Genomic DNA, 22,219 nt, shown 5'->3' with positions numbered 1-22,219 from the left:
ACTGAAAAAAGTGATTCAACACAAATAAATAAGAGTGGTTTCATAAATACAGTCCTGTCATCCACCTTTACATTATATCTAAATAAAACAATTATAGTGCTTTGACCAGCTGGATAAAAAAAATACAATATAAACAAAGCACAGACAGCCCATCAATGAGAACCACAACTGAAGAAGAAATACATTGTGACAACACTTCCAAATGGGACATAAAGTAAAGGAACGATTTCACAAATAAGAAATATTTCTCCATTTTTAGTTTATTTCATGTGTTTACACATCCTTTGCAAACACATCTTCATGCCATCAACCTGACAGACCACATTCTTAGTTATGAAATGAGAGACTCTGCAGCTTACCACGATTTGCACATAAACATACCGCAGGAATGACACTCTCTGGGATAATGTGAAGGATTTTGTAACCCTCACAGAGGCATTTAGAGTGATCGGGGAGTCTCTGGCCATGGGCTAACAGGATTGAGCATCAATTCTTCCCATCAAGAGTCAACTTTACTAGTTGCTTCAAACTTCGGAGGCGAGGGGATGATCTCCATAACGTAACTCTAGGGTTGAACATGGGTGCTGTGTGTGGGAGATGTCCCATTTGTATTAGAAGAGACCCAGTTCATCAAAGAAGCATCAACATAAGGACTCTGATCTTGCAATGGTGTATTTGCTGTTGCCAAAATGCAGTGGTCTTCCTTAATAGGTTTACTTTCAATAATCAAAGTATTTGTTGTCTGGAGATCTTCTATTTCGTGAATCCACTTCAGATTCCCTTGTGATGCAAGCCAGTCCTGTGGAGACAATATCATTAAGATGTAAACAGTCTCACACAAGACACATTTTAAATATTTAAAACTTATATTAAAAAAACTTTACATTAAGATTTCCATTATAATCTTTGAAGAGAGGCTGGAAGAAGGGGGCTGGGGATGGCACATGTAAGCAAGCTTCAATCTTCATTCTATGGCACAATGGATTTATATATTATTTGACATTTCATCTCAATAAACACATTCCAGTGCCCTTAAAATATAACATGAAATGATTCTACCGTTCTACAGTCTTTACCTTTTGATGGGAATGTATAAGCTGTATAAGATCAGACCTGCAACGACCAAACACACTGGCAATGCTAACTTGAGGAACCCCCTCGATGCTGCAAAAAGAAACACAGATCTGCAAAGTCACAACAACAACAAATAAATGTGCAGGGGAGGGACAGATGTGTGTGGGTGAGCAGTAGAAACAAGAAAAAGAAGAAAAATAACACGTTTACCCTGTTTTGCATTGGTCTTTAGCCGTATCATACTCCACTCACTCTTCTCTTCGTTATACCATTCTGCTTTAGATCTCACTTTAACAAGGTATTCTTGGTCTGGATCAAGTTTGGATGCGTTCATTAAGAAAAATTTGTTGTACACACGAAATTCCTGAAAATAAAAGTTTATCAAAGTTGAAAAAAAAAACTGTACTTCAATACAATATTTGACCTCTTGCTGAATAACCTTTTACCTTATATATCTCATTGTCAAGATATTTTTGTATGGATATCTGGTACGTCAATTTTATTATGTGGTTTTCATAGCCACTTTTCCAGGAAATGTTGTAGCTATCAGATGTGCTCTGGACTTTGAGATCAGTTGGGGCAGTTGGTTTAACTGAACACAAAGAGTTTGTTATAAATTAAATGATCAAAACATTGAAAATGGTATGGCGTACTGATGAATCTTATCACTAAGACCTTTGTATCACAAAGACATTCACCCCCCCACTCCCACATAAACACAAAAATGTATCAATAAAAAACAAGTATTATCCTCATAAGTAACTCACCATTAGCTGAAGGCCGAAATTTTGTAACATTTTTATAACAGTCAGAGTCATAACAAAGCGTTACGTTGAAATGGTCAGATGCTCTGAATCTGCGCTTTGTTTTATTTACAGTCACAAATGTGCAATTGTAATGATGATCCCCTATTTTTACAAGTGGACATTTAAACATGCTGTAGGGAAAAGATTAAGGGGATTGAAATAAGCTTTATCAAGATGGCAAGCAAGTCAATTTTAAGATTTAAATAGTCAGGTATTAGCATCAGTGCTGTTAAAATGGTCTAGCTCCTTAAGAATAATTTCTGCAAACAAAGAACTGTAACATTCTTTTGTATTCTCAATTTGAAATAAAATAACACATAATGGTTCTAATAAAGAACTCAGTTGAAAAACATATTGGTAATCAAAACAAAACTTACCTATGCACCACTTTATCATTAATCCATTTGAAATCCAGCCAGTACTGGATGGTAACTGTTGTGTCTCTTTTCAAAATACAGTTAATTGTAAACTGATAATCTGTCGTACAGCTGAGTCCATTTATTGGATCTGTAAGTATTAGGAAAAGTCAAGTTACACACTATGTACATTTTGCACTTGAATATGAATTGATCTTATTTATAATTTATGAATTTACCTTCATCAGTAGTACCTGCTGACAAATTAATAATGCTGCAGAATTCACACAGTATCAGCAAAGACTTCCAATTAACATGCATCTGTGGAGATGAACAAGAAAACTAGTAGTCTTGACTTTCATCATGTAAAAACATTAACATCTCTCATATTGTTTGTATTGAAATTCAGTTGGTATGTATATATTGCCCAATCAAATTGACATTAATGACAAATGAATTAACAATACAGTTAAGACTGAAAGTTCATACATCGTGTAATTCAATGATAAAGTAAAGCACTACCTTGTTCCTTTTCATGCAATAGATCTACTAAAGAGTAGAGTGTGAAAACCAGAGCCAGATTAATATGCACCACCAAAGTATGGTCATATGATCACATTTAAGATTGTATCGTATTGTTTTTAACCATGCACGGCATGTGGCAAGCAGTTTAGTGATAATAGTGAAACTGGAATTGTTTGCGTGATAATGTCTAGATAAACATATATAATAGGTACTTTTATTGTCACAAACTCACCAACACACATCTTTTCATTTGTAAAGCTGAATTTGATAAATGTATGTTGAATTTGTGTAAAACAATTGGAATATGCACACACATGTCCCTATCAAACATTAATGCATAATAACATGCTAAGAACTCAACATCAACACAATTCTTTAATGTATTTTTTTTTAAATCTCTGTATCAGATACAAAACACTACAATATCCTAATATACCAAACGTTGCACTATAAATAATGTTAAACTATTTGACGAAAGATTAATAACAATAGAAAAACATTATTTAGTTCACACAAGCAGTTACGAAGTCAATAAAACAATTATATGCAAAACAATAGTCTTCAATATTTTGGATAGTTTTTTTCTTTACAGTTCAGAGGGGCTTAAGGGGTGGATGTACTGTGCTTCTGTGGGTTGTCAGGATTTCCCTCCACGGTGTTGCAAATCATCCATTGCTTGACATAGTTTGAGCTTTCTGCTCCACTCAGTAAAGAGGAGTTCATTTGCTCCACATTATCAAAGTCTGAATTAATTGGGGGGCCGCAGTCTGACTCCATAAAGCCACTATCAATGGTGTCCAAGTCCACCCTGGGATAGCCATCATCCGACGGTTCATTTGAGCAGAAGGAGTCCAGTGAAATTTGCTCAGGTTCTATGTGTTGGGCTTGTGGCTGCCACTCAACAGCTGATGAACAAATCGATGATCGTCTTCCTTTCTGTACAGATAACCTTTCTTCGTTATCCATATTGCAATCCATTGAAGTTTTAAACTTGCTGCCCAAACTATTTGTGCTGCCTCCTAATGTGGCCTCCTCCTCCCCAGATGTGGTCACAGTATGGATAGAGATGTGGCCAGCTGAGTGACCAGTGCTATGCCCGCTTGCCCCACTGAAGTAGAGTAACGAGGAACTGTGGGGTGCCAGGCTGAGTAGGGAGACGATACCGTGTCTACCGTTTCCCTGGTTGTCCTCACTGCTTCTCTCTTTTATGCTCCCACAGGTCAGCATGATGACTTCCAACTGCTTCACGGGCATCTCTTGAACAGGTGTGTTCATCATCAAGTGGTCAGACTCACTGAAGATCGGTCGGACCCATTTCTGCGACAAACAGAATGAATGATAACTCATATGGGTGCAGTAAGGTCTACGATGTCTAAGAGACATTGTTAGCAAGCTGTAATGAACAAGTACATCATTATAATTTTGTATGTGCTTCGTATTAAAACTGTGCATCAAACACTGTGCCTTCGATGGAGGATATCCTATTGCGCAACCCTGAGCACTGACACCAGTTGAGCAAGATAAGGCCCACAAATATGCACGGAACATTTTTTCAAGTCAATGCCACATCCGATGAAATAGAGCTTCCGCTGAAGTCCATCACAGATTTTCATTAATATGTGAATCCCCTTAAAACGATTACATGAATTCCTTCATGCCCATGAAAACAAAATGTTCCTGTTATCACACTTTCAACAAACAAGCAACAGACTGAGCAATAAAATATGATTTGATGTATTAAACTATGTGCTGTTTGTTAGGTGCAACTCTTTCTTTGAGTGACAAAGATATTTTCTAGTTCTCAGGCTTTGGCTACGTTTGGCTGTGAACTTCAGCTCTCTCTGCTGGATATTTGTGTAATTGCATATAAACATGGCGTGGCATGGTGATTTTAAATCACTGGTGTTGTGCTACACTGAATGTCCTTGAGCCCTGAGCCATACATCTGTCTCATTTCAACTTCATACAATGACCAGTTCTTGAGATAATTGAGTCACAGACTGATAGACACACACACAGACATAGATTCTGGTTCGTAGTTAGTTTGTTTTCTTGTTTTAAAATGTTTTGAATGATTTGACAGAAACGACTGTCCACAAAGAAAGGAATCCAATGGATGCATTTCTCCCCTATTTTGTTTACAGTTTGGGGTTGGAATATATTGCTAGGTTAAGGGCAGCTATAGCAGCTCTGCCTCCAGGTCTCGCAGCTTGTAATATATACTTTTGATTAACTCATGGCTTCATAACAAACATTTAATAAACTGGCTGGGCTGGACAACTGACTTGATACCATTACAACAGATGCAAATAAAAGGAACAATTACTCATGTGTGTTTGTGGGACAAAGCTGAACATAAGAGCTTTGCAGCATTGGCCCAAAAGTTCCAAAGAGAAAAAAAGAGAAAAAAGTGTTGGTGCTCTGCAGACAGGTACTGTATATCTGTGGATGGACAAAGTTCCAGTTTTTGGGTGGATGAAGCTCAAAGCTTTGGTGTCCTGTATTGACAAGCATCTAGAGAACTGCGAACCTCATACTAAAAATATTTTTAAGTGATTATATGAAGATATTCATAGAAGTTAAGAAGGTTATTTGAGCAAATAGTTACGTATTGTGAGCATGCACACACAAAGACTTTTAAAGAAAAAAAGGGGGGGGTGCCGAAGGGATCAGTTCTGTATTTTTATTTCTGCTGCTTTTGATAAGAGTTAGTGATTACTCCCACCCTCCAGTAATTGTGCTAAGCTAACAACAAGTTTACTTTTAGCTGAGATAAAAACAGGTTCAAAGTCTTGATGTATTTTTGTCAAGACTTTCGGATGGAAACCCCTCGTGGGCTATATTTAAACTGGAAACAGGAAAGTGTTTGTTTCATTTCATGGTATTTTCCATCAAGGGGGTCAACTGCACTAGTAATGTATGCTTGTCATTTAATGATCCGCCTACAGCCTGTTTGTGTTGAAAAACACTTGTTTAAGCACCTGCAAAACTGAAAGATTTCACGCAGTTCTCATCTTAATCGCTGGGACTTACACTGCCATGGTTGTTTCTGTTTTACATATTTCTGTTTTGACTTACCTTGAAATCCCCATCATATGTATGGTAGAGTGGCTGGAAAAATGCATCTGGCTTTGGGATGTATTTCATTGTAAACCAAGACCTGTAAAAAAGAAGAAAAGAAAACGTCATGTTGTTTCAAACAAGAAAGTGTGCACTAAAGTGACATTGCTATTAGTATTGTCATTATTTACGTACATGTATTTAATCATTTTATTAAACAAAGAATATTTAAGAAGCTTTATGAAGCTATATTTATTTGATTCTGTTCCAGCTATACTATCTGAACACTTTGTACTTTAAGCATATTTGCATCAATAGTGTATCTCGCTTTTGCAGTGCTTTTCAACTTCCTGTGTCAGCTTGCCCTTTGACTGACATGCACTTTTGCATGCACAGTAAAGCATCTGTGGGGTTTTTGTTAACGTGGGAGGAGATGCCAGGAAAGTATCTACTAACACATTCTGTAAAAACGCAGCAGTAGATCATATCATTTACTGGTATGGATAGACATGAGCCCAAAAATGAACATAATAATAATAACCTCTATTAAAAAACATCTGACAAAAGCTGGGACACTTCTTCTAACGAGCTATTAGCTTGACCCTAACAGAATATTTTGTGTAGTCAGTTGTATAGCCCAGCCAGTCTATTGAAAGTATATTTAACCAAGGTAAAAAACTAAATACTTACGGTTTTCTGCAGTAAATTAGGCTAAGGACACCAAGGACAAACACAAATGATAGCATCAGGCTCCACCATAATATATCATCTCCTAAAAAATATGGAAACGGTATTAATGTTACAACAATGAGGATAAACTAAACTTCTGTTATTATCAAACTGATTATCTTAAAATGTGTATTTACTTTTCATGTCAATACTGTATACTGCGCGTGTATGTTTATCCAGTTCTGTGGTAGAACTCCATTCACTCCAGGGGCCTTTGTAAATATCATTAGGTCCAACTTTAGCCTGTACATCCACCATGCATTCAGCCTGTTGTTGCAACTGTATGTAGTTTATAGTTAAGTACTTCTGGTCCTCGCTTACAGTATAGTGTATGGGATCCTGTCAGGATGAATAATTAACACAACATGCAGGCATTAAAAACTACATGCTGTTCCAATGGAAATATAAATGTTGTATATTTTTTTGTTCAGTTGTAGTGCAGTCAGGCCTGTCATCAGGGAGGGTCCAAGGGTACAGAGGTTCCCAGGCCCAGGACCCGGTAAGGCCCATGCTAAGTAAAGTTGCATCCCCTCGCCCTCCCTCCCATTGATAAGTTAACTCGCACCCTCTCCTCCACCCCCCACCCCTGTGGATGAGGGGCCCAGTTGGGAAAAAGTTGTCCTCCTTTCCACAATTACTAATGGCTGGCCTGAGTGCAGTGGAAACAATTCAATATCTATAAAGGTGTAAACCCGGCCTAAGTGGCCCTCCAGAACATTTGCCAACATTTAGACCAAGGGGTGATTCCAGTAACAATCATTCGTTAAGGTTTCAGACATTAAACAATGTTTACCTTTAGGGGGTCATCTTTTGTCCTAATTCGTACTCTGTACATTAAGTTTTCAAAGTGATCATCTGTCTCCCAAGTGATATTGTAGCTTTCTTTGGTCTCTGTTGCATGCACATTAAATGGCTGCTGGGGTTTCACTATGGGGCAGAATTAATGATTGATTATTGAGGGTTATGTGGGAAAGTTCAATAAAATAATTCAAATAAACTACCAAATCCCAGATTAAAAATGTGTAACTGTTAATGGCAGATTAAAAAGGGAAACATCAAAAGTGAAGAAAGTTGTATTACTACTGAGAAGAAATAATCATATTGATACTATTTTTTCATCTTAAACAACATAACGGAAAGTACCAACTATTTTTACATTTCACTCACCCATATCCGCCAGATTCCAAAATGAATCATTTGTACAAGCGTGCATTACATTTAGCTTCTCTGAATATTTTATTTTTGAAACGCAGTTTGTTCCAAGGGATGCATATAGATAGAAATCCTTTGGTCGTATTAAGCACCAGCCTTGCGAGGATATAATTTCACAGCTGCCATTGATTTCCCCTTCAAAATCCCTGTATGAGACAAGAGTTATGATTAACAATTCATACTAATTGTTTCTACATAGACATGAAATGGGGATTCATTCAATTAGATTAGAATTGAGAATCGTTAATAGAGTGAAGCGATTAGCTTGTAATGAGCATGGCAACAATCATAAATGTCAGGTACCTGCACTCAACTTCAAGGGTCAATGGAGATGGTGACATCTCATTGAAGATTATGCCAGACCAGGAGCAGTTCAACGAGTCGTTCATGTTTGTACAGCAGTTTATAAGACAGATGCTTTCCGCTGCAAAAACAAGCACAAAGTTTGGACAGTGTTACAGTAAATAGTTAAACAGGTGACTTCCTAGAAATATATATATTGGATTTAAATATGTCCTCTTACCATCTTGAATTAAGCAGGATAGGATCCACAACAAATGAATAGCTAGTAGTTTAATTGCCATTGGGAAACATATGTTTGTTCTGCTTAATGTAACTCAGTACAAGGTACCTGCAACCTTAAAATTAAAATACATGGTTTATAGATTGTTATAAAATACTGTACAGTGTTTAACATATTACCTTTAGCAACTCTACATACTATAAGAGGGACATATTTGATGAAATACTATGGACACAAAGCAACATTACAATAGATTTAAAAAATGTATCTATAGGATTCCATGACCTTCCATGAGGAACTAGTTCAACAACAGTTTTTTCAAACCTCATTACCATTGTTTAATCAATATTACTTTTAAACATTTGAAGAATTGATTAATTCACTAGAAAAGTATTTCTGATAAAAGGTCACAACATCATTAAAAGTGATTAAACAAAATGTATCTTCAGAAATAAGATATTGTACTTATTTTACAAACTCACAAACTCATAACTCACTGTAGAACTGGCAAAATCTTACTTTTTTTGAATGAGGATTCTTCAAACCATCGTCTCTGATTTCATGAAATTGATAAACTCACCCATATCTCTGATACTTTGGGGGACATTACCATGATGTATGAATTTAGAGCGTCATCATCCGCCATGTCATTGCAAGGAAGTGGTTTCGAGGCTAAACCCATATAAGCCATTTACACAGTCCCTCCCACAGATCATGCTGTTTCTTACAATACAACCCATCTAACTTACAGCTGCTGACAAACAACAATGACTAGTATAGTTATTTTGAAAAATGACACTTATCTAAAGCCATCTCATAAGGCAACACAAAATCAAGTTATGTAATATGAAATATTATATTTTGCTTTGAGATTATGTTGCATGAATACAGTATTTAATTATATAAAATAGAGATTGTGTTGTTTCAATTCTTCCAAACTAATAAAAGTAAACCTATATAACTACTTTTGTCTTCACACATTTTCAGATACTCTAAACAGTGTCTGGCACCCCTATGATTACTAATACACATACATAATCAGTCTAGTCAGACAATCATCTTACACCTACACGTGTACAGACAAAGTGCTAGCAGTTGGCTGTGGGAATTTTTTGACAAGCAAATCTTGAACTAAATGAGTCAATTTGTTCCTAACACCTACAGGGCAAGAATGTGTTGTATCTTATTGAAATCACCCCAACTTCTTTTGGTAAAAGGTTATTGGTTTATTAATTTGAGTAAACACTGTTTCTTTGTCACTCAAAAGGATTCTATTGGTGCCTCGTGTTTATTATGTCTTCTTGTTAATTCTGCAAATACTACACTGCTGTTAAACTATTTTGTATTATGCCAATCCTACATACCTAACTAACATGTGTGTCAAATAGTTATCTGAAATGCAATATGATTCATCATGAAGTACAGTAAATAGACATATCTGACCACTGTGTAAAGCATTGTGCAGTCAACAGGAAACAACATATGAAGCTGTGGAATTTCCTGTGTACTTATGTTATTCACTAATAGAACTAGTCTTTGGATACTAGTTAGTATGGTCTCATGTCCGTGTACTATTGATAAGAGTTAATTGTGGATATTTATAAGGCTGAATAGATATCCAGGGTGAGGAGAAAGTACTGGGTAAACATTCCTTGTGATGACTACGGGGAGAGCTCCACCTCAATCTCTCTCTGCCCTGAGAGTGGTCATGGGCTGTGAGCTGTGAATCTCTTTCTCTGTGACTGTTGTAACACCATTACTGCCTGACTGTCACTATCTGTGTTTATTTTCTTGTGCCCTATAATAGATGGTCCTCCGGCTTTCAGAGCAGAGAGAGACATGCTTGAGACCTAAGACTGGTGTTCCAGTTGACATTTATTGTCAGAGGTCTGGTTTTCTCTCCCAAACTGCAGAATGCAGAGTGCACTTAATCACTCCGTTAATGAAGAGATGGAACAAACACTTTCTTCATCAAAGCCATCCCAGAACACAGGGAAACCATTTTTTTAAAGACAGAATATGGATGAATTGGACTGTGGTAGGAAAAGGCTAAAATGAATTGAAGACACTAATAGTGGCCCTCATAACAATCCTTATTCATGACAGTAATACTATAGCCGAATCCTCTAAAATTGCAGTGTCCTTGGTTGCCCTATCTTTATCTGTTTTGAGTGACGGGAACACCAAGAGTAGACAGACACATCTTAAATTGATTCTGATTGTTTTTTTACTCGAGACAACTATCATCATCTCAGTATGTCTGCGCCTCGTCCATTAATTGTATATAGCGGAACAAGTTATGTCTCATCGTGAGAAATGTTGAAATGCGTGAGAAATACAAGGTGTTGCGTGAGAAATGGCTGAAATGCGTGAGTCTCACTGCGAATGCTTGAGACTTGAAAGCCCTGAAAAAGTCAGCCGGGCTCAGGCAAGCAACGGGGGCCTCGAACTGCCTTGCATCCTCTTATACTAGCCTAGCAAGGTACATCTCTGGCATTGGGTCGTGTTTTTGCCAAATTAAATTCGACACTGCCACCGCCGGGAGGCGTTACTACTAGCTATTCACTATCCCTAACAAGGTAACCCAATACAATGGAGGCTAGAATTCTAGTTTGTTTGGCAGCTGCCACTCTTAGTTAGCTACCTAGTTTAGTCTTAATCTAGCTACATTAGGTAAGACATTTAATCCAGTTAAGTAAACCATGTGAAACAAGTAGCTATAGTTTTGTTCGGCTTCCAGCCACGTATAGCTTGCTAGCTAACGGTAGCTAGATAATTGTTTTGTTAGCTAACAATTTGACCTAGTCGTTTAGCTATCTTGACAGCTACTACTAGCTAGCTAACTTGGTAATGGAGCCGGATAGCCTAGCTAGTAGTACCAACAGCTACACTGTAGTAGTAACGTTATCTAGCAAACATACTAGTAGGTAACGTTAGCAAGTCTAAAGCTCGGTTCAGTGCTGCAGTATCTAACGTTATATATTGAGGTATCTAGCTAGAGCTAACGTTAGCAGAATGATTTATGCTGAGTTTTGTTGGCTACCAGTAAAGTCGTTAAAAAGATAGCTAGCTAGCTATCTTGCTACTATCTCGGCTAGTAGCATGCTTCCGCTGATTATTTCTATTAATTTCTAATTTTCCTTATCTATTGCGCCGTGTTAATTACAGCAAATACTTTACTGGACAACTACAGTAGTATCTAGCTCTAGTAGTGCTGGCTGGGCTAGCTGAGGGGCAAAGCAGTTGTACGGTATGCTAAAGCCATGTTGATGTAGTTCAATTCGCATTGCTTGGGTGTGAAATGTGTTATCATTGCAATCAAGCAGTTCTGTGCTGGCTTCATAGGTTAGCAGGTATAGCCAGCTAACTTAACCAGCACTAGAAAGTAATTCAGTTACGTTTATCTAAGCTTGATTGAGCTAGCAACGACCATAACATTGGTAATTCGGTTCTGAAGGGATCGCTTACATTTAAGAAACCATGTCTAGCAAAGCCACAACCAAGGAAAAAAAGTCTGGTTTTAGCAAGAAGCTATTCCGGCGGAGTTCTGTACGCTCTGTCGGTAGTTTTATGAGCAGAGTCTTAAGGACCTTGTCAACATTGTCCCATTTTGGATCGGAGGTGCATTCAACTGAGGGTGACAAAGACGATGGTGGGTTCATATCATTTAAGACAGGAGGTAAGGATGCCCAGCCTTTGGATGACACGGACTGTAGCGGCTTCCTTTTTGGAGAGAAGGTTCCTGGAGTGTCAGGTCTCAAAAACCATGGAAACACCTGCTTCATGAATGCAATTCTTCAGTGCTTGAGTAACACTGAGCTCTTTGCTGAGTTTTTGGCACTGGAACAGTACAAGGGTGAGGGAATCGATGAAGAGAAACCGAAGACCAATGGTGTGCTTTTGCAGAGGAAAGCTCCGCAGCTCAGAGGAGAGGTTACAGAGCAGCTGTCTGGCCTGGTCCGGGCTTTGTGGACTTTTGAGTACACTCCACAACACAGCCGAGAGTTTAAAGTAGGTGTTTAACCTATGTGCATGTGGTCCAAGTTGAAGTTTGAAATTGCCACACTTTACATTTCATGTACAGATGTTTTGAACAGACTGATCTGAGCGTTGTGTTCTTTGTTAAAGAATGCTGTGTCAAAAAACGCCTTGCAATACAAAGGGAATGCTCAGCATGATGCACAGGAGTTTCTGCTCTGGCTCCTGGACAGGGTACATGAGGACCTAAACTGCATTGTACACCCCAACAACAGGCCATCAATAAAGGTACATTCTACAATTGAACAGCCGTGAATTGCATGACTTTGCTGGTGTCTAGGTTAGTGCAGTAGAGTTTGTGTGACTTTGACTGTGCAGATGAGCTCTAAACCGTTTCTAAGGTGTGTCAGCAGCATATTACAGTAGTGGGACACTCATTAAAATGTCCCCAGCAGCAGATATAAATCCAAATGACGGGCTGATTTACTGACCAAACCAATTTTTAACTGACATGACTTGACATGCAAAACAGGTTTGGGTTAAGAGCCTCCCCCGAAGTACTCAACTGGGGCTGTGTGAACAGATATGTGGTTACGTCATTTGTTGTTGAATTATTTGAGGTCGATCCAATTGGCTGTGATTTAGTTTTGGCAATAGCCATTAAGACTGTTTTAATGGTAATGTAAAATGTGAGTGTAGAAATCCGTTTGATCAGAATTTAAAGCATTGTTTACTGGTTCTCTATACATGACCCCTGAACCTTGCTTTCCCTTCTCATTGCCAGTCGTTGTCAAAATCGTATATGACTGCAAAATGTTTTACACTCAAGCCATTACATTTTATAGTGCTTTTCAACAAAATCATTGTAATTGTTTTCTATTCAGCCACCAATTGAAGAGGATGACGGAGGCCTTGAGGGTCCTTCTCCTCCCCTGTCTGCTGGTTCATTTGTTCAGGAACTATTTCAGGCTCAGTACAGGTAGGCTCAAGCTGTCCCGTCCCCCCAAGGGGTTTCGTTCTTCGCCGCAGCAGACACGTACCTGTCCCGCACCCGATGTTTGACTTGGATCTTTTGCCAACAGGTCCTCACTTACTTGCCCACAGTGCCAAAAACAGAGCAACACCTTTGACCCGTTCCTCTGCATCTCTCTGCCCATCCCCTTACCTCACACACGGTGAGTAGTGCACCCGTCCTCTGTCCTGCAGCCAGGGGGCCCGCTGGTTCAGACAAACAGTGGGACTATTCTGGATATCCATTATTATTCATTTCATGTTCATGTACAGTATATATTCATTATTTAGATAACCGTACATTTTCTCAACAGATCAGGCCATTGTTTTTTATGTTCCATAGGATTTAAGGGAAACTAGTGACTTTTGGTTTTTGGCCTCAAACTATGGAGACATGCTTGTGAGCGTCTTTTCTGACCCCCATGATAGTGAGGCTATTTTTAAAAGCTTGGCTACGCTGTCAGATCAGGGAGAGAGCTCCTTGTTCAATGCAGATTATTTTCAATCTTCTAAATTCATTACTGTCCATGCATAATTAAGGAAGGGAATGGTGAGGGGAAATTAAGAGATGTGCAGTGACAATTTCTGTCAAATCAGTCCTCCAACATGTCTGATTAATGACATAATAATGTGCTCTGCCTGGCTTTTAGTTCTCTCTCTTTGAGGATTCAAAGTCCTTTTAGTCAAGCTTTCTTAATCAGTTATTACTTATTTGAGAAGCATGTGTTGACCACTTCACATAAAAAGATTTTCTGTTAAGCTAAAAAGCATTGTTGGAAAAATGATCATATAGACATGTAGTTTTGTGAGGGTCAGGCCTAAATTAAGCCATGCAAACCTAGCTGAATTCACGTGACAACAGATCTCACTGTCAATGTCTAGAAAGGAAAGCTCACTTTTAATGCAGGGGGTTCTCTAATTCGTGGAACATGGAACTGCTGAGAGCCACATTTCTCAGCACTCCTGGCTAAGCTTTTAGTCCTGTCAGCTAAGGCAGTAATCCACTTTTTCCCCAGAGGAATCCTGAATATAGAGACAAAACCCACATAATAGCAGGGACGCAGCAACACCATGAGAGGAAATACCGTTTTTTGAAAATAGAATTGGATTATCCATACTATAGATTCAACGTTTTTTAATCGGGTCTCATGGTGTTTTGTCCTCTTCCAGGATGTGTGGGTACCCGCTACCCGTTATTGGAAAAGTTCAGTTTTGGGTGATAAACTAAATGTTGCATTTGCGGTTTCCATCACCTTCTCAGGCCTCTGTATGTGATAGTGGTGTACCAGGGAAAGTACTCCCATTGCATGCGGATCGGAGTGGCCGTGCCACTGAACAGCTCTGTGTTCCGGCTCCGAGAGGCAGTGTCACGTGAGACCAAGATCCCCACGGACCAGGTAACCTTTTCTCCTCCCTCCAACCTCTGCTCCGTCATACTAGCGTTGCGCGCACGCACGCACGCACGCACACACACACACACAGGATTTGCAGCAGTTCTCCAGAAGAGTCCTATAATCACAGAGGCACAGTAACAGTATCACTTTGTAAGAGCATTGTCGTATAACCAGTCATTTTTCAGTTATCTAAATGTTTTTGCAAGGACGCGGTTGGAATGAATGAGTGTATGGGGGATGAAGGGGGAAACAAGGAAATGATGTGTTCCTATGATTTGACATAATGCAAAATATGTAAGAAAAAATCCCTGTCCTCCCATCCATGTACGCAGTTTGTCCTGACGGAAATGTACTACGACGGGTTCCATCGTTCCTTCTGCGACGACGAGGACGACCTCAACGTCATTCAAGAGAGCGACTCCATCTTTGCCTTTGAGACGCCCGAGACCTTTCGATTGGAGAACCTTCGAACTAAAAGAGGTATCGCTCTCGCCCGATATACTGCTCTGACGTTCTTTTTGAAGCTCTTCAATCGTCTTCATAAAGGTATCCCATGGTGACCCATCCCTAACGTTGTGGTCCTCTAGGGAGTCTTCTTGCAAACCTGAATCAGAACAACTTGAAGTATGGGACTGAGAGCAGTAGGACTTCATCCTTCATGCAGGGGGCGGTGACTCCTGTTTCGGCTTCGCCCAATAAGAACATGGGAGTAGAGAAGATGATCCTGCTGGTCTGCAACCGAGCCTGCTCTGGCCAGCAAGGGAGAAGGTACCACAGAACAGTTTTATAGTTATTGTGCACAGCAGCATCAGTGGCTATCTAATAGGCTTCATGGATTCAAACTCTAAAAGCAGACTTGGCGTGTAAAGCTTTGCTGAAATGGTATCTCATGATATATTCGGAGGACTAATTTGTGCGCTCTCTCAAGGTTTGGTCTACCGTTTGTACTGTACATGGAACGTACTGTGACTTGGGATGCACTACAGAAGGAGATCCTGGAGAAAATGCGTCACCTGCTAAGGCCAGGAGTTTACATTCAGGTTGGCCACCAGTCCAAATGACAATTTCATTGTCTTCATTGGAAATAAGAATGCCATTCTGCTTCTCAACATGTGCTCATGGGACCACCTGCAGTCAAGTGGTGGGACGCAAACTGTTGAGTGACAAATGATTGTCTGTCTGTAGGTGGGGCCGTTCAGCCTTCGGGTGGTTGGTGTTGTCGGGATCACCTATCTTCTACCCCAAGACGAGCAGCCCCTGTGCCACCCCACAGTGGAAAGGTCAGCCCTCTCGCTTGCTTTTTAGATTTCCCTCCAGCCCCGACAGTCTGCTATTCTATACAGTTCATTGATTTCCCTTATCACATTTCATGCAAGGCGCCCTCCCGTTGCAGGTTGTTTACGCTCAACCGATCCTAGTCCTCAAGCCACACACACGCATGCCCTGTGAGATGGGTGCATTCCTATTCACGTTGTTCAGCAGCATGCTACAACATGCTTTTTTGTATTTTTTCCCCCCTCGGTTTCCTGCTCAGCGTGTTTGGTTCATGCCCTAGCTGTTGAACCTATTTGTCTCGGAGTAGAGAATAACATGTGCCGCCTTCCCATGTGAAATATCACTTAACACAGCAGCATACGATGTTTTGCATCGCAATAAGAATTTGAAAACCCCCATCGAGTACCAAAAGTCCATTCAATTGTTGTATGATATGTTAGTTAATAGTGGTCAATGTTTGTTTTTTGTTTTTTAATCAGAAAAATAGTAAAACTGGATTTGTCTCTCCTAACCTAATCTGCAGAGCATACAAGTCCTGCGGACAGGGCGGACCTCCACATGTCAAGATAGTGGTGGAGTGGGACAAGGAGACCAAGGACTAGTGAGTGTAGCTGAAGGAGGATTGTTTGTGCTTTTTGTCTCTGTTTGATGAACCGTGTGTGTCTAGAGTGCAGTAAGATCTGCTGGGAGATTCATAACCATGGCAGATGCACAGAAACAGTTCACACTCAGCAGAATAAGAACAGGGTAAAGAAGAGCCCTTTCATGTTTGTTTTTGTTTATACCTCAAGGAGTTGGTCTGCGTTCTTATGATACGACATCGGCAAAAAGATTGCAGCTAGGAAGAGAGAATGGCTCAGGGTGTCAATCATCTGCATGTTTAAATTTTCGTTTGGAAAAAGGAGTTTATCAAAAGGCCCAACATGCCAACTTCAGAATCTGCCTCCTGCCAACCTTACAGTTGACATCTAACCAAACGGCTCTTTCTCTAAATTCACACACAGGTTTTTAAAATGTATACATAAGACTGATTCTACAATGCTAAAAAACGGGACCTCACATGACAGGACTGTCGTTTTTTTTCTCTCCTGTGGAAGTCTTGACTGTGATCCCTTTTGTCTGCAGTCTGTTTGGCCACACTGAAGAGGAGTACATCCCTGATGCAGAGAGTGTATATCTGCACAGGGAGCAGCATCACCAGCCCCAGGCCTGCACTCTCGCCCAGTGCTTCCAGCTGTACACCAAAGAGGAACAGGTAACGCCACTGTAACGTTGAGACGCTTAGCTCAACGTGATTGGGCTGAGGTTGAAAGCGACAGTTTGCTCTTTCCCCACCCACTGGCTTGTCTACTGTTCTGGATAGCAAATGGACTGTCACTTTCGGAGATGGCTGGAAATTATATTCCTAATGCTGTCTCCGGAAAAAGAGAAGCATGGCATTACTACTATTAGAACTCTGGAGAGAGACCAGCGAAAATGTGAATGTACTCTGTAATTAGCTCAGGCTTATGTTGGCCAGTCACAGAGCTGCGTTGAGCCAGTCTGGTCTCAGAAATGCGGGTACTGAGAGAGCGAGAGAGAAGGAAGAAGAGAGAAATCCGGGGCCTCCATCCCGCGTGTGATGCTGATTCAAAAGCATTGCTGCGGGAGCTTTTCCTTGATGCTGCTGCCTGGATTGTGTGTGTGTGTGTGTGTGTTCCAGTTGGCCCCGGACGATGCCTGGCGCTGTCCCCACTGCAAGCAGCTGCAGCAGGGCCGCATCAAGCTCAGCCTGTGGACCCTGCCGGATGTGCTCATACTGCACCTCAAGAGGTTCCGCCAGGTACTGCACCCAGAAACGGCGCCAGTGTTGTTCGAATGTTTCCCCTGCTTGGACCCTCCTGTCTTCTTGACTCGAGCGGGTAAGGCTCGTTCCGTGCTGACCCGTGTGCTCTCGTCTGCAGGAGGCAGACCGGAGGGTGAAGATGCAGAACATGGTGAGGTTCCCGTTGCTGGGGATGGACATGGCGCCCCACATGGTCAAGAGAAGCCAGAGCAGCTGGAGCCTGCCTTCCCACTGGTCGCCGTGGAGACGACCTTACGGCCTGGGACGCAACCCGGACGACTACCTGTATGACCTGTACGCTGTCTGCAACCACCACGGAAACATGCAGGGCGGCCACTACACAGGTAAAGCGACTTGACAGCAGAACGGGTTGGGTCCCGTTTTTCCCGCCCTGGGTTTGCCTTGAAAAAGCCTCCCTTTCTCTGCTCCGACAGCTTACTGTAAGAATTCCATCGACGGGCAGTGGTACTGCTTTGACGACAGTGAGGTCCAGCCCGTAGCGGATGATGACGTCTGTCAGCAGACGGCCTACATCCTGTTTTATCAGCGGAGGACCACCATCCCTTCCTGGTCAGCCAACAGCTCAGTCGCTGGTGAGGGGGACACACACTGTGGACTGCGCAGGACTAAGGAAACGGCTCTCCCTGAAAGATGTCTGTCTGGGAGGGATGTTGTGTGAGGGCTGTTGCGTCTGTCTGTTTCAGGCTCCACCAGCTCGTCTCTTTGTGACCACTGGATCAACAGGCTGCCGGGTAGCAGGCCTGCCAGCCTGGCGTCAGGGGCCTCCTCCAGACGCACTTCTCTGGCCTCGCTGGCCGAGTCAGGGGACTTTATGGGGGACCGTATGGAAGACGATGGTGAGAGACGTGAGGTTATCCTGCCTTATTCAGCCCTGTCGTCATTCGTCGTCCTCCGTCTCTCTCTCTCTCTCTCTCTCCCTCTCTCTCTCCCTCTCTCTCCCCCCCCCCCCCGTCTCTCCCCTATTCATGTCTGGCCTTTCCCTGAACCAATGCCGTGCTCGGTCAAGACATGAATACTCAAACCTGTTATCGGAGTTTTGACGTGACCCTCTGTGTCTTCCTTTGGCAGGAGGATTCTCAACCCGCCCCTTCGTGAGGAGCATTCAACGCCAGAGCCTGTCCTCCAGATCGTCCGTGGCCAGCCCGCTGTCCTTCACCGAGAACGGGATGAAGCCCTCGTGGTCCCTCTCCGCCAAGCTCCAGATGCGCTCCAACTCCCCATCCCGCTTCTCTCTGGACTCCCGCTCCTCTCCCCCACTGGAGAGGATCGGCGAGGCCTGCGACGACAAGGTGTCCACCTCCTGTTTCGGTAGCTACAGCAGGCACGAGCGTTACTTTGGCAGCAGGGCGCCCCTGGCCATGATGGAGGGCAACGGCGGCGATCTGGATGGTGGGAAGAGGTTCCTAGATGAGGTCTACTGCAGGGCCCCCACGCCAGCGGACAACAACAACCAGATCACAGCCCTGGACCAAAACACGCAAGCCACCGTGACCAAGGAGCAGAAACGCAAGAGCAGCATCGGAGGATTCTCCTCCAAGTCGGAAACGACCGGGTCGAAAAAGAGCTCCGGCAAAGCCGAGCAAGAGAAATCCTCCAAGAAACGCCAGTGTGCATCGGCGACGCCCAAATCCTCCATCTCCCAATCGTTTTCCAGCCCTCAGGGGAAGGGCCTCAGAGGGATCAACTTTAAAGACAAAAGTGCCAATGCAAAGACCAGCAACGCGACGCCTACCGGGACCCCTTCCAAAAAGAAAGAGTCTTCCCCTGGTCCAGAGGCAGGTACAGCCGGCACCCCACAGCGGAAACAACGCATCTCCTCAACGCCTCAGTCTTCCGCGTCCCCCTCCCCCACGGCGAAGAAGACTTCCGGCAGCACTGAGACTTGCTCCTCCTCCTCCGGCAGCCGCAAGAGACTGGTGGAGAGGAGCTACAGCAGGGACTCATTTGGGCTCAACAGCCCCCTGGTCGACAAGCCCCGGGGCGGCTCTGCCACGCGGGCCCCCCTGCCCAGGAGCGGGGACAGCAGCCGGCCCGACAGGAGGCCCTTGAGGAGCTCCAGCAGCATCTCGTCCATCACCAGCCTTCGCTCGCCCAGCGTGTCCTCCAGAGACCTGCGTCGTAGCAGCAAGTCCGAAGACAAGGGCCTGTCCTTCTTCAAGAATGCCCTGCGGCAGAGAGAAAGCCGGCGCTCGGCCGATTTGGGGAAAGCCACCATCCTGTCCAAGAAGTCCTCAGAGAGGACAGCCAGGGTGAGCAGCCAGACTCTGAACAATGGGGGCGACGGCGGAGAGGCAGCAGACAGCGTCTCACTCCAGGCCTGCACTGAGCCTCATCTGGGTGAGCTGGCTCCGGAGGGGAGGGTGTCCTCGAAGCCCTCTGTCAGACACTCACTTTTACCTGTAGGCAAATCCAAGTCTTCCACTTCTGAAACAAGTCTTAAATCTCCCACTAATGGGAAAAAGCCTCTTGAAAGGATGGCATCTTCCAGAAAGCTATCTTCCAGCATGCAATCTTCTGCACGCCCAACACAGAAGCCTCAATAATATATCAACAGTAGTTTCATTTTTTAGGTAATGCAGCTATGTTATTTTATGTGCCTAAGATATACATAAATATAAATATGAATTTATATATAGAGAGAGTATAAAGTATATACCTGTATTTTCTTTTAAGAATCAAGATGTAATTTATCAAAAGCGCCTTTCAGTCCTATCATGGAACCAAATCATTTGCCTTTGGCAAAGTATAAGTCCACTACTGTATGCTAAACTGAATAGGAATGTTTTAAGTGAGCACTTTGTATATTTTAAACATTCTTTCCCACTACATAGCTATAAAGTACCCTAACTGTCAAAAGATTTAAGTAATATAATGTGTTATAGTGCTTATACAAACGTTATAATTTATCTGGTTCAATGAGCTTGGGGTGACAAACTACAAACTTCATCTTTGATCTTTGGAAGGAGTTCTGAAAGAAGTGACTCCTTCTCTACACATGGTGCTGTACCGTGGGGCAGTGTTGTTCTCCGCACTGACGCCATTCAAATGCTGAGTTTCCCAAGTATGACCACAGTTTTCGTGAACACTTTTGAACATCTTGGCAGCATTTAGTTGCATAAGCTGTGGTACCTCATCTGAGGCGATAATGTCTGCCATTTTTTGAAATAACAGGCTGCCATAGAGGTAATCACAACGGCTTCCTTCAGTTGGAAATATGTACATTTGTGCTTTTTGCCTTTAGTTGATTGTAAGACAATGACGTGACAATCTTTATATCATACTTTTAGAATTTCAGGTGGCAAGATCAGCATTTGGATTTCCTTATGTTGCCTATCTAAGGGTAAAACTCGTTGCAGAATCTTTTTTTTTTTTTTTGTGATACAGTGATGGCTAGAAGAGTGAACATAATTACAACTTTTATCGCCACCCCGATGTTGTGCTACCTTATCTTTTCAAAGTTGTTTTCAGTTGCAATAGCCTTGAACTGCCACAGAATTTGCCCGTTTCTAGTTAGGATTGATCCAAGCCTGCAAGTGCAATACTTTGTTCATGTCACTGCAACCCCATCCGAGTTGGTTCGTGGAGGGAATGTATTGCATGTGCTTCTCACAAATGTCGAACCAGATTCCCCAGCCAAGTTTGATAGATGTCTATCCAACAGGTCCCAGGTTTATTCCAGGTTCAGGTCACTCTCGGGATGGCTTCAAATCAATTCATGCCTCTACCACCCGACAGCTTGATCATTCTTTTTTCAGATTGGGGTGTCACTGCATACCCCGTCGCCCCCCAAAAATGCTATTATTATACAGTTTAATTGGCTTACTAATGAAAAACATCTCAAATGCAAAATATTTCTGCGCACACTGCAATTTCTCTTAGCTGCACAAAATGTAAACAAACTAAGCACATAAGTACCCATAGAAATGAAGGACAGTGTTGTTAGGGCAATAATGCAGAGAGGCTCATAAGTATTTCTGTCTTAAGACACATCATTGGAACACTTGTCTGTTGTAGCATTAATTGGCTTCCACCCAAAGCCAGACTGCTGACTACTTCACTGCCTGTAGCTACATTCTATCTTACATATTCAAAACTGGTCATACGTTCATTATGACATTTAGGTCAAAAGCAGGAATTCTGGTTTGAGAGGCTTTAGGGAGGTTAGCAATACTCTTAATAATCTGTCACTTTTAATTGTTGCCACTGGCAACTGTCATTGCTATAACTATGGAAATGGTTTGGATCTAGCTGTAGCAGAGTGTCACTAAATGGCCCTTCTGCTGTGTCCTGTTAGACCTCAAGACTCAAGCTCCTAGGTTTTGTACTCTGAGTTAAATCTTTGTTTTAAAGTCAACGTCCGTGAATGGGGAGTTGAGTAACCCTGTGACCACGTAATGCTGAGTTGACACAATTCTGCCGTTCCATGCTTG

The 22,219-nt window shown here is 42.1% G+C and overlaps 2 protein-coding genes and 1 long non-coding RNA gene across 3 annotated transcripts; 1 reads left to right on the top strand and 2 right to left on the bottom strand.

Annotated features, from left to right (window-relative positions):
- Positions 1 to 1,075: 1,075 nt before the first annotated feature.
- Positions 1,076 to 1,661, bottom strand: LOC136941211 (uncharacterized). The gene is made up of 3 exons (XR_010876455.1): positions 1,521 to 1,661; positions 1,285 to 1,438; positions 1,076 to 1,164 (listed from the first exon to the last, which is right to left on the bottom strand). It is a non-coding gene; the product is annotated as an uncharacterized lncRNA (long non-coding RNA).
- A 1,385-nt stretch (positions 1,662 to 3,046) lies between these two features.
- Positions 3,047 to 8,357, bottom strand: il21r.1 (interleukin 21 receptor, tandem duplicate 1). The gene is made up of 8 exons (XM_067233471.1): positions 8,286 to 8,357; positions 8,066 to 8,186; positions 7,718 to 7,908; positions 7,344 to 7,477; positions 6,688 to 6,889; positions 6,512 to 6,593; positions 5,840 to 5,921; positions 3,047 to 4,078 (listed from the first exon to the last, which is right to left on the bottom strand). The coding sequence occupies exons 1-8, from the start codon at positions 8,344 to 8,346 to the stop codon at positions 3,365 to 3,367; spliced, it is 1,587 nt and encodes a 528-aa protein (XP_067089572.1). The 5' UTR covers positions 8,347 to 8,357; the 3' UTR covers positions 3,047 to 3,364.
- Positions 8,358 to 11,688: 3,331 nt separating this feature from the next.
- usp31 (ubiquitin specific peptidase 31) lies at positions 11,689 to 21,611 on the top strand. Its single transcript, XM_067233177.1, has 16 exons — positions 11,689 to 12,296; positions 12,414 to 12,551; positions 13,148 to 13,242; positions 13,346 to 13,438; positions 14,536 to 14,671; positions 15,001 to 15,148; positions 15,256 to 15,436; positions 15,597 to 15,708; positions 15,854 to 15,948; positions 16,467 to 16,544; positions 17,069 to 17,198; positions 17,646 to 17,765; positions 17,887 to 18,112; positions 18,203 to 18,361; positions 18,473 to 18,625; positions 18,858 to 21,611. Exons 1-16 carry the CDS (start codon positions 11,766 to 11,768, stop codon positions 20,330 to 20,332), a joined length of 3,870 nt encoding a protein of 1,289 aa, XP_067089278.1. The 5' UTR covers positions 11,689 to 11,765; the 3' UTR covers positions 20,333 to 21,611.
- The last annotated feature ends 608 nt before the right edge of the window (positions 21,612 to 22,219 follow it).

This window comes from Osmerus mordax, chromosome 3 (genome assembly GCF_038355195.1).
Source record: "Osmerus mordax isolate fOsmMor3 chromosome 3, fOsmMor3.pri, whole genome shotgun sequence".
Lineage (NCBI taxonomy): Eukaryota > Metazoa > Chordata > Actinopteri > Osmeriformes > Osmeridae > Osmerus > Osmerus mordax.
Note: the sequence above shows the minus strand (reverse complement) of the source record. Positions and strands in the feature narration are given on the sequence as shown.

What these genes read in the sequence shown, in the direction of transcription:
- usp31 (XM_067233177.1), top strand. Translation starts at nt 11,766, where the DNA reads ATGTCTAGCAAAGCCACAACCAAGGAAAAAAAGTCTGGTTTTAGCAAG. An exon ending in CCAAGATCCCCACGGACCAG is followed by an intron (nt 14,672 to 15,000) that starts GTAACCTTTTCT and finishes CCATGTACGCAG; the next exon opens with TTTGTCCTGACGGAAATGTA. An exon ending in TGCCACCCCACAGTGGAAAG is followed by an intron (nt 15,949 to 16,466) that starts GTCAGCCCTCTC and finishes CCTAATCTGCAG; the next exon opens with AGCATACAAGTCCTGCGGAC.
- il21r.1 (XM_067233471.1), bottom strand. Translation starts at nt 8,346, where the DNA reads ATGGCAATTAAACTACTAGCTATTCATTTGTTGTGGATCCTATCCTGC. An exon ending in CTAATTTACTGCAGAAAACC is followed by an intron (nt 5,922 to 6,511) that starts GTAAGTATTTAG and finishes TCTTTTTTACAG; the next exon opens with GTCTTGGTTTACAATGAAAT. An exon ending in CATATGATGGGGATTTCAAG is followed by an intron (nt 4,079 to 5,839) that starts GTAAGTCAAAAC and finishes TGTTTGTCGCAG; the next exon opens with AAATGGGTCCGACCGATCTT.